Consider the following 11,561-nt stretch of genomic DNA (forward strand, 5'->3'; position numbering starts at 1 on the left):
TCTCAATGCTTTAATGTTATATACTTCACAATAAAGCTCGACTACAGATACTTTAAGAGTAATGTCCTTATGTTTAATGTGCTATCATGATTAAGTCACACTTAATACATTAAACGGACTATCTATTCCAGGGACTTTATTAATCAACCATAATAAAGAAAATGCCTTTTATTATTAATAAATAATTCGATACAAGTACCAAAAGTATTGGCCTCTAGGGCTTACACTAACATTATGTTGCCCCCTGACACCCTTCCAGAGACCGTTTCCGACTTATTCATATACTAGAGTAGAGTCACTATGTGATCAGATCCGACTTGCTTACGTCTTGTAACAATGTTCTCCGAGAACCGACCTACTAACGATTTATGCAATCCGACTTGTTCGCCTTTTTATACTCGACCTAGAAAAACTCGGTCTTTGAGAATTCTAAGATGTATAATAATATAAACATAATTATTGAAGATCAAAATATAATCGAAATACCATGTATTAAAAAGTTATATCTCAAAAATGATTTTTATAAAATACTATTTGAAAAATAGTTTCAAAATTAAATAATTTAAAAATATTTAATATCTAATTTTTTAAAATAAAATAATTAAATATCTGAAATAAGATTTTTAGAATAATTATTAAAAGTAATTTTTTAATAATTCTTTTTATTTATAATTTTTTTTAAAAATAAATAGTATAAAAATCATTTTTTAAAAGCGAAACAAAACAAAAATATCTCCTATGAAGACCGATACACTTGCTACTTGGAATAAAATTTCAAACCCAAAAACACAGCTCTCAAAACCTCACCATGCCAATTCACTCCTTCAATCACTCCCTTACTTCATACACCACCGTCGTCGTCGTTCTCCTCCTCCTCCTCCTCCTCCAAACTTCAACTCCGATAATCAAAGCCCTCGCCGAAAACTCCCACGTCATCAATTTCCAATCACCACACCTCTATCCAGAATCCCTAGCGTGGGACCCTTCAAAACAACACTTCCTCGTCGGATCCCTCCGTCACCGCACCATCTCATCAATCTCCGATGCTGGCATAATCGAAACCCTAATCTCCGATTCCTCTCTCCCCGAAAACGTCACCGTTGTAGGTATAACAGTGGATTCACGCAACAATCGCGTCCTCGCTGTAATCCACGCCGTCAAACCTCTTCCTCCTTTCAACGCTCTCGCCGCCTACGATCTAAAATCCGGCAACCGCCTCTTTCTCTCCCCTCTCCCCACCGATGAAGAAGCCCTCGCAAACGACGTCGCTGTTGATTACAACGGCAACGCTTACGTCACGAACTCCATCGGCAACTACATCTGGAAAGTCAACGTGAAAGGAGAAGCTTCAATCTTCTCAAAATTGCCGAGGTTCACCGAACATCCGGTGGACCGCGACACACCATATAGTTACATCGGGCTCAACGGTATTGCTTACGTCAGCAGCGGGGATTATCTCTTGGTGGTGCAATCCAATACAGGTAAGGTTTTCAAGGTTGATGCGGACGACGGTACAGCCAGGCAGGTACTTCTCAACGAGGATCTCACGCGTCCTGCTGGCGTCGTTTTTAGAAGTGACGGTGTCGTATTGGTGGTTTCACCGCAAGCGAATAAGTTGTGGCTTCTGAAGAGTAATAATGGATGGGGGGAGGGTGTGGTTTATGACAAAATTGACCTTGAGAGTGAAGGGTACCCTACTTCGGTTGTTTCGAGAGGGAGGGATAAGATGTATGTGTTGTATGGGTATTTTTTGGAGGGTCTTTTGGGGAATTTAGAGAGGGAGGGTTTTAGAATTGAGGAGATTATGTCACCAAAGGAGAGTGAGGGAGAGAATGTTTGGCTTTATGTGATGATTGGATTTGGCATGATGTATTTTGTGTATTGGAGGTTTCAGATGGGTCAGCTTGTGAAGCATATGAACAAAAAGATCAATTGATTATTTCTAAGTTTATAGTTTCTATTTCATGGTTATAACTTTTTTTGTTTTGTTTTGTTGTTATTGTTAGGTTTATAGAATCATAGGAGTGACAATTGTATCATTTTGATGTTTTATACCAAATTCTTATTAAGTGCCAATGCATACTATTAGTTATGTTGCTTTTCTTAATTTTTGTGGTTGTTCTTATGAGTAGAGTTTGTGCAGATAACTGTGTTGATCGGAGAGACTGGTTCTGGGAAGAGTACTCAAATTGTGCAGTTTCTAGCTGATTCTGGCATTGGGGCTGATGGGTCAATTGTGTGCACCCAACCTCGCAAGATTGCAGCCAAGTCATTGGCTCAAAGGGTGCAGGAGGAAAGTAGTGGATGTTATGAAGAAAATTCAATACAATGTGTTTCTACATTTTCATCCAGTCAGAAGTTTGATTCCAGGATATCATTCATGACAGATCACTGTTTATTGCAGCGGTATATGACCGATAGAAATTTGTCTGGGGTGTCGTGCATTATAGTTGACGAGGCTCATGAAAGGAGCTTAAATACAGATCTACTGCTGGCATTGATAAAGAATTTACTTTGTAAGAGGGTTGACTTGCGCCTTATCATTATGTCTGCCACAGCTGATGCAAAACAGCTATCGGATTATTTCTATGGCTGTGGAGTTTTTCATGTACATGGGAGAAACTTCCCGGTAGAGATGAGATATGTTCCTTCTAATTATGCAGACCATTCTGGCCCCGCTGCCGTGGAATCCTATGTTGTTGATGTTGTCAGAATGGCAACAGAGATTCACAAAACAGAGAAGGAAGGAACTATTCTTGCCTTTCTGACCTCACAGGTAGAAGTAGAATGGGCCTGTGAAAAGTTTAAAGTCCCATCTGCTGTTGCTCTGCCCTTGCATGGAAAACTTACATCCGAAGAGCAATTTCATGTTTTCCAGAACTATCCTGGAAAAAGAAAAGTGATATTTTCAACCAATCTTGCAGAGACATCAATTACAATTCCTGGTGTTAAGTATGTCATAGATTCCGGGTTGTTTAAAGATTGCCGATTTGATCCTTGCACTGGGATGAATGTACTTAAGGTTTGCTGGATCAGCCAGAGCTCAGCTAATCAAAGGGCTGGCCGTGCTGGGAGGACTGAGCCTGGCAGGTGCTATAGGATGTACTCAGAAGCTGATTATAATTCTATGGAACTAAATCAAGAACCTGAGATTCGGAGAGTTCATCTTGGTGTAGCAGTTTTGTAGATCCTTGCTTTAGGGGTGAAGAATGTGCAGGATTTTGATTTTGTGGATGCTCCAAGCCCTAGTTCGATTGAGATGGCGATCAGGAATCTAATTCAATTAGGATTCATTAAACTGAACAATGATGTTCATGAGCTAACTTATGAAGGTAGGTACTTGGCAAGAATGGGGATTGAACCTAGGCATGGTAAACTTATTCTTGGCTGTTTCCAACTTGCTCTGGGCAGAGAAGGTGTTGTCCTTGCTGCCATGATGGCCAATGCTAGTAACATATTTTGCAGATTTGGTAATGAAGGTGATAAGCAAAGATCTGATTGTCTCAAAGTGCAATTTTGCCATTCTGATGGTGACCTTTTTACACTTCTCTCTGTGTACAAAGAATGGGAGGCTCTGCCTCAAGAGAGGAGGAATAAGTGGTGTTGGGAAAATAGCATCAATGCTAAATCTATGAGGAGATGCCAAGACACAGATTTCGAGTTAGAATCTTTTCTAGAGCGTGAACATGGCTTTGTTGTTCCAAGTTACTGGCGTTGGGATCCTCATACACCTTCTGTTCATGATAAGAATATGAAAAAGGTTATACTGGCCTCACTTTCTGAAAATGTAGCCATGTTTTCTGGACGCAATCAACTTGGTTATGAAGTAGCGCAAACTGGACAACATGTTCAACTGCATCCATCTTCTTCCTTGCTCGTGTTTGCTCAGAAGCCTAGTTGGGTGGTTTTCGGTGACCTTCTCTCAGTGTCTAATGAATATCTAGTCTGTGTTAGTGCTGTTGAGTTTCAATCATTATATGACCTTCAACCCCCTCCCTCGTTTGATGTATCCAAGATGGAAGAATGGAAGTTGCAAACTAAGACATTGACTGGTTTTGGCACTATTCTTCTCAAAAGATTTTGTGGGAAATCCAACAGTAATTTGCTTGGTCATGTTTCACTTATTAGGAAAGCTTGTTTGGATGAAAGAATCTTTGTTGAAGTGAAAGTTGACGAGAATCTCATCCAGTTATATGCCGCTTCACACGATATGAATACAGCTACTATGTTGGTGAGTGATGTTTTAGAATACGAGAAAAAGAGGTTACGCACAGAATGTATGGAAAAATGTTTGTATCACGGGTCTGGTTCTGCATCACCTATGGCTTTGTTTGGGTCTGGTGCTGAGATAAAGCATCTGGAACTCGAGAAGCATTCCCTGAGTGTTGATGTGTATCACTCAAACATAAATGCAATTGATGACAAGGAGCTCCTGATGTTTTTTGAAAAGAATACCTCAGGTTCTATATGTGCTGTGTACAAGTTCCAAGGAATGGGGAAGGATCCTCCAGATAGAGAAAAGTGGGGCAAGATAACATTTTTGTCCCCTGATGCTGCCAAAAGAGCCGTTGAGCTGGATGGAGACGAGTTTTGCGGCTCGAACTTGAAAATACTTCCTTCACAATCAGCTATGGGAGGGGATAAAACATTTTTATTTCCTGAAGTTAAAGCAAGAATTTTCTGGCATCGCAGACTTAGCAGAGGATTTGGCATAGTTATATGTGATAAAAATGATGTCAATTTCATGTTGAGAGATTTTTATAACCTTGCAATTGGAGGGAGGTATGTTCGTTGTGCACCTAGTAATAAGTCAATGGACGGTATTATGATAAGTGGGCTTGACAGAGAGCTTCAAGAAACAGAAATTTTGGATGTACTAAGAAATGCTACAAGTAGAAGGATTCTGGACTTTTTTGTGGTGAGGGGAGAGGCTGTTGGAAATCCACCCTGCAGTGCCTGCGAAGAGGCACTCTTTAAAGTAATTTCCCCCTTAATGCCCAAGGTAGACCCTCATATTAGTTCTTGCCGTGTTCAGGTATTTCCACCTGAGCCAAAGGATTCTTACATGAGAGCTTTAATTAATTTTGATGGAAGATTACATTTAGAAGCAGCTAAAGCTTTGGAAGAAATTGAAGGAAAGGTATTACCCGGATGTCTTTCATGGCAAAAGATAATGTGTGAACAGTATTTCATAGCTCCTTGATATTTCCTGCACCAGTGTATCACGTGATTGCGGAACAATTGGAAAAAATACTTGCAAACTTCAACAATTTAAATGGTATTTCATCATTATGCTCATTTTCTTTTATAGATGCTTGTAATTCTTCTGTTGATGTTTTTTCAAAAGCCGAGCCTTTTATTTAAATGGCTGCAACTTAATATTCCCCCTAAAAAATGTTGACTTTCACCATGTGTTTTGTTCAATTGTGTTGTTTCTTCTTTATAAAATAATAACTTATATCCAGTTAAGCTTCAGCAGTATTTTTTTGCACCCCTTCCCTCCCAAAGAAAACAGGTTGGAAAAACGAGAGAAGTGAGCAGTAGTTTTTCTTTTTTTGTTTTTGGTCCCTTATTTTACTTGTTTCTTAGCAGTTGGTGTATTATATGTAAGGATGTGGATTTAAGGCACTAATTGTTTAAGATGGACACAATTTAAGGGCGTGTACATAGTTACTTTTCATTTTGGAATTTCTTGTAAAATGGAAACTAATAATTTTGGTAGCAATTATAAAAAAGGGCCCTGTATTTTGAAGTTGTGTTTTAAGAATATTTCTGTCCAAAATAAATCGCCCTATTTTTGGTTGTTAGTTTCTGTCATATTGCATCTTTTTTGACTGCTGACAATGAATCGTTTTTGGTTAGGTCTTGAGTGGAACCTAAACAGAACTGCTAATGGTTCCCACCGACTGAAGATAACAGCCAATGCCACCAAGACAGTGGCAGAAGTTAGGAGACCTCTGGAAGAACTGTCGAGAGGAAAACTCATTGACCATGGAAGCCTTCCTCCCGCAGCTCTACAACTCATTTTGTCCAGAGAGGGCATGAGTCTTAAATGCTCCATACAGCAAGAGACCAAAACATACATAGTTTTTGACAGGCCCAGCCTGAACTCAAGAATTTTTGGTTCACCAGAAAAGATTGCTTTGGCTCAGCAGAAGTTAATTCAATCTCTACTCTCCCTCCATGAAGAAAAGCAGTTAGTAATCCCTCTGAGAGGGAGGGACCTACCTCCCGACTTGATGAAACAAGTGGTTAAGACTTTTGGGCCAGATCTTCAAGGGCTAAAAGAGAAGGTACCTGGGGCTGATCTCAAACTTAACACACGCCAACAGGCAATTTTTCTCAATGGTAACAAGGAGTTGAAACCAAGAGTAGAGGAAATAACTTTGGAGGTTGCGTGTTCAAGCATTCATTTAGTTGAGAGACTCGACACAGGACCTAGTTGCCCAGTTTGCTTGTGTGAGGTTGAGGATGGATATCAACTTGAAGGCTGTCGTCATTTGTTCTGCCGGTTGTGTCTGGTTGAGCAGTGTGAATCTGCTATAAGAAACCAAGGCAGTTTCCCAATATGTTGTGCTCACACGGGCTGTGGAGATCCTATTCTGCTTACAGATTTCAGAACTCTCCTGTCAAATGACAAGTTAGATGAACTTTTCAGGGCTTCTTTGCGAGCTTTTGTAGCTTCGAGTTCAGGAACTTATAGGTTTTGCCCGTCTCCCGACTGCCCCTCAATTTATCGAGTTGCAGACCCCGACACAGGTAGTGAGCCATTTACTTGCGGAGCATGTTATTCAGACACTTGTACCAAGTGCCACTTAGAGTATCATCCATTCGTTTCATGCGAGAGATACCGGGAGCTTAAAGATGACCCAGAGATCACATCTCTGAGGGAGTGGTGTAAAGGGAAAGAACAAGTCAAGAGCTGCTCTGCTTGTGGGCAAATAATTGAAAAGGTTGATGGGTGCAATCACATTGAGTGCAAGTGCGGAAAACATGTCTGTTGGGTTTGCTTGGAAATATTTTTAGAAAGTGATGAATGTTATGATCATATGAGAACTATACACTTATCCATATAAATTGCTATTTGTGTGGTGATTGTAAGTTTAGTATAGTGGTATATAATATTATGTGCATAGGCGTTGGAAAATGCAAAGATGTGAACTAATGTATATATAATAGCAGTTCTGCACTACTCTGTACCCATCTTGTACACGAGATTTCTTTAATATAAGTTTGCATCATTTGGGTCCTTTTCGACTGTTCATATCATTAAATTTATTAAGACACTTCAAGTTATACTACTAAAATGGCATTACTGTTGCACAGATTGGCAATCATGTTGTTGCAGTAAATAAACAAAAACAGATAATGATACAAAAATTTGTATATGCAGATTGTCTTTCTTTCATGTATCAACTACATATCTGCAATATCAGCAGGACTAGTAACCCCAAGCAAGGGCAGTGGCAACCCCAATTCCCAATGAAAAAATCAAAGCCAGAACCCATGAGACACTAACTGTTTCTTCATGGGGTAATCCTACAGCCTCCTCCTCTGCAGGCATCAACATTGCTGGCTTTTGCTGCAGGTTCAAAACTTGAAGCTCAAGCAATCTCACCCTTTGGCGACAAGCAAACAACTGCATGGCCTCTTCCAACAAAGCAACAGAGAGGCCATCCTTTTCTTTGTTTAGGATAGCCGCCATCTTTTCTGCCTCTCTAGCGCGTATTTGAGATGCTTTCAGCGCCTTAAGAAGCTCTCTTTTATCCTTTTCGTCATCATCATTTTCGAGCTGGTGTATGCTATCTCGCCCTTTTTCTCTACCTGAAATATTACAGACCTTATTCATAGATAATATCACAGTTTTATCTGAACCCAGAAAAACCTTGGAAGGTGGAGGAAAATCACAGTTCTGCATAAGGTCAAACCCTACAGACTTATGAGAAACTTTGAAACCCATAATCTTCTTTTGTTGGCCACCCATTAAAAATCCAATCTTTTTATGATGAATGATGAAATTGTAGGCTTTAAAGGAAAATATGCATGTTGAGTTGTGGAAGGGAAAAAAGTGGTAGGTTTTGGACTTGGTGGTTGTGTGGGATCATTGAATTCATAGAAGAAAACGTGATGAAGAGGCAGTAATTTTTCTGATTAGAAATTAGTTTGCTCTCTAAATAACTCTGATTTTGATACTTCAAGAAATACCTTGCTTGCAAGTTTGGATCAATGCAATTTAGAGAGATTCCAACCTCATTATAAAATTAACACCATGTCACATGTTTTCATCCTTTCACCCTCATTTTTCTTTACTTTTAATTCATAAAAATGATGAAATAATTTGATCAGGTGCTGTGTATTTGAAAAATTGAACCAAAATTTGTTAATTGACTGACTTAGCCTTTGGTCAGATTACAAAAAATCATATCTATTTTTATTTAAAGCAAAATTATATCTATTTAATTTATCATTGAAAATATCAATTTAATGATATAATATTGAGTGTATAATAAGTTTTTCAAAATGGATACCACTGGGAATGAATGATTTAGAATTAAGATATAAAGGGGAAATAAGGAAATTCTTTTTTGTTTTACTAAAGTTTTTACACAATCATCTATTCGATCACATCTTATCATTATACTACTTTTTGTTCTTCTTCTTTTCCATACAATATCATTATACACTATATTAATATTTATTAAAGGAATATTCCACTTTATTATATTAGATTTTAAATATCTATATTCTATTTTTTTTGAAAAAGTTAAATTTATATATACTCAATTTAAGACTACGCGGTAATTATGAAATATTAACTCATTCAATGGATTTGTTTTTAAAATAACTATTTTTTTAAAAAAAAAATTGAAAATAATAATATTTTAAAAAAATATCTCAAAATAACCACTTTTAAAAGAGGATGCGTCAGATGAACTGACGCATCCCCTAAGCTAGCAAAGGAGGCGCCCAAGGTATTGGCGCATGCATTGGGCTCCTCATGAGGAGGCGCCAATAGCATTGGCGCATGCATTGGCCCTCATGAGGAGGCGCCAATGCCCCTGGCGCCTTAGTGGTGCCTTAAGTACAGGCGTCAATGCCTATGGCGCCTGCATGTTGTGTCATCTTGGGCGTCAGCCCTCTTGGCGCATGTATTTTATGTCCACTCTGTTAAATACCACGTCTTGGATGCAATATTTTTCACACAAAATCATCCCCTACTATCATATTTTCTCTAATTCAAACCCACTCACCTTCAAGTTTCTGTGTTTTAACCATGTCTGCATACATTCAGAAGCGAAATACCAATGTAATATTTTCCGTCGTTGCGGCTCTGGAACACATGTGTGTTTGCTTTGGCAACTTCATGTCTAATGAATTTCATCGAAGCATCACTGAACAACTCCCCAGATTGCAACACTGAACTCCATTTGGAACGTCGACTCTTAAATAGTGCCTCTAGCCTGAAATATGTTGCCTGCACCAAAGCGGTTATAGGTAGGTTACAGATGCCTTTGAAGACAGAGTTCACTGATTCCACAAGATTTGTTGTCATGTGGCCTCAACATTGACCGTTGTTGTATGCCCTAGTCCACTTCTCCAATAGAATACTATTGATCTACCGTACTGCATCTTCATTTGACAATCTTATTTCTTCGCGATAGTATTTGAAAGAAGGTTCTGATAATGCGTAACCTGCATTGACAACCTTCTTCCGCAACGTCTTATCTTCGATTTTTCGCATGAAATTCTGAGCAATATGTCTAATACAGAACACATACGTCGAATGAGGATTTTGCAGCCATTATCAATGTTATTATTATATGCACTGATGATTGAAGGGTGTCTATCGGAGATCAAACATAAGTTAGGCTGAGGTGCAATGTGCAATCAGAGATTTATTAGGAAAAAACTCCATCCCTCAGCAGTCTCCCCTTCAACTAGGGCAAAGGCGATTGAAAAAATATTGTTGTTCCCATCTTGTGCCACTGCCATCAGTAACGTTCCTTTGTATTTCCCATACAACCATGTACCATCAATTTGTATAATTGGTTTACAGAAAGAAAAACCTATGATGCATGGTTGGTATGCCCAAAAGAGACGATGGAATATCCCATTTCCAACAGCATACGTCCTGTCTGGTGTACACGCGGACAATGTTTCCAACTTGCCAATAGTCCCGGGAGCATATTATTTTAGAGCATTTTGGTTGAACGTGGACACAAGCCATTGTATTCTTCTAATCCGTTCACCATCTCCAATTTCTCCCTCTAACCAACTGTACAACGTCCGGTTAAGACGTTCAAACGTATCTGTGTTCCAGAGCCGAATCTGTACCGGAGTCGCAACGACAAAAAATATTACATCGGCATTTCGCTTCTGAATGTATGCAGACATGGTTAAAACACAGAAACTTGAAGGTGAGTGGGTTTGAATTAGAGAAAATATGGTAGTAGGGGATGATTTTGTGTGAAAAATATTGCATCCAAGACGTGGTATTTATACATAATGGATATAAAATACATGCGCCAAGAGAGCTGATGCCCAAGATGACACAACATGCAGGCGCCAGATGAATTAATGCCTGCACTTAAGACACCACTAAGGCGACAGGGGCATTGGCGCTTCCTCATGAGGGCCAATGCATGCGCCAATGCTATTGGTGCCTCCTCATGAGGAGCCCAATGCATGCGCCAATGCCTTGGGCGCCTCCTTTGCTAGCTTAGGGGATGCACCAGTTCATTTGGTACATCCTCTTCTAAAAGGGGTTATTTTGTTTTTTTTTGAAATATTATTATTTTTGATTTTTTTTAAATGGTTATTTAAAAAAAATTACATTCAATGAGTTATTGTCGGATCATAATTTTCACAAAGAAATGCATTACCCCCACAAAGATAAAAAAGAAAAAGAAAAAGAATATTGAATTGTATTAGTTGCTCAGTTTTAATGATAGACCAAACCAAATATATACTCCAAGAATAGGCAAAAGTGGCTAGAGATAAAAAAATATCTATCCTACCAATAATAATAATAAAACCGGGAAAAAATTATGTAATATAATTATGATTAACACCCTCTCATACTAGAATGTATGTCATATATTTTCAGTATGACAGATAAAACTGTAAGGGGACCATGGTGAAGGGCTTTAGTAAAGATTAAATGTAACCTGTTTGGACGAGTGAATAGGAAGTAAATGAATAATCGTATCTTGAATCTTGTCACGTGAAATAAAAGATCATTACCTATGTGTATAATTGATCGATTGTTGCAAAAGATGATAATAGAGTTGGTGTGTTGAATACTGAGATCATTGAGAAGAAAAAGAAGCCATCGTGCTTCGCAAGTAGCATTGACGAAAGCTCGATATTCTGCCTCTGAAGATGATCTAGAGACAATGTGATGTTTTTTGCTCTTAAAAAAAGAAAGAGAGAAGATTCAATGTAGAAGCAAAAACCAGTAGTTGATTGATGTGTTCAGTGCAAGAACAACCCCAATCAGAATCTGTGAATCCAGTGATGGTTGTTGATGAGTTGGATTTGAAGAGCAGACCTATGACAAT

At 38.6% G+C, this 11,561-nt stretch overlaps 3 protein-coding genes across 3 annotated transcripts; 2 read left to right on the top strand and 1 right to left on the bottom strand.

Moving 5' to 3' along the window:
- The first annotated feature begins 732 nt into the window (after positions 1–732).
- LOC127085080 (uncharacterized) lies at positions 733–7,250 on the top strand. The gene is made up of 2 exons (XM_051025660.1): positions 733–5,278; positions 5,863–7,250. Exon 1 carries the CDS (start codon positions 809–811, stop codon positions 1,934–1,936), a length of 1,128 nt encoding a protein of 375 aa, XP_050881617.1. The 5' UTR covers positions 733–808; the 3' UTR covers positions 1,937–5,278; positions 5,863–7,250.
- On the top strand, positions 3,260–5,203 carry LOC127078745 (ATP-dependent RNA helicase DEAH12, chloroplastic-like). Its single transcript, XM_051019178.1, has one exon. It carries the CDS (start codon positions 3,260–3,262, stop codon positions 5,201–5,203), a length of 1,944 nt encoding a protein of 647 aa, XP_050875135.1.
- A 116-nt stretch (positions 7,251–7,366) lies between the features above and the next one.
- LOC127085083 (uncharacterized) lies at positions 7,367–8,152 on the bottom strand. The gene has a single exon (XM_051025664.1). It carries the CDS (start codon positions 7,982–7,984, stop codon positions 7,442–7,444), a length of 543 nt encoding a protein of 180 aa, XP_050881621.1. The 5' UTR covers positions 7,985–8,152; the 3' UTR covers positions 7,367–7,441.
- Between the last annotated feature and the right edge of the window lie 3,409 nt (positions 8,153–11,561).

Source organism: Lathyrus oleraceus, chromosome 5 (assembly GCF_024323335.1).
Source record: "Lathyrus oleraceus cultivar Zhongwan6 chromosome 5, CAAS_Psat_ZW6_1.0, whole genome shotgun sequence".
NCBI classification, from domain to species: domain Eukaryota; kingdom Viridiplantae; phylum Streptophyta; class Magnoliopsida; order Fabales; family Fabaceae; genus Lathyrus; species Lathyrus oleraceus.

Excerpts from the sequence above, each read along its gene's own strand:
- LOC127085080 (XM_051025660.1), top strand. The coding sequence starts at position 809 with ATGCCAATTCACTCCTTCAATCACTCCCTTACTTCATACACCACCGTC.
- LOC127078745 (XM_051019178.1), top strand. The coding sequence starts at position 3,260 with ATGGCGATCAGGAATCTAATTCAATTAGGATTCATTAAACTGAACAAT.
- LOC127085083 (XM_051025664.1), bottom strand. The coding sequence starts at position 7,984 with ATGGGTGGCCAACAAAAGAAGATTATGGGTTTCAAAGTTTCTCATAAG.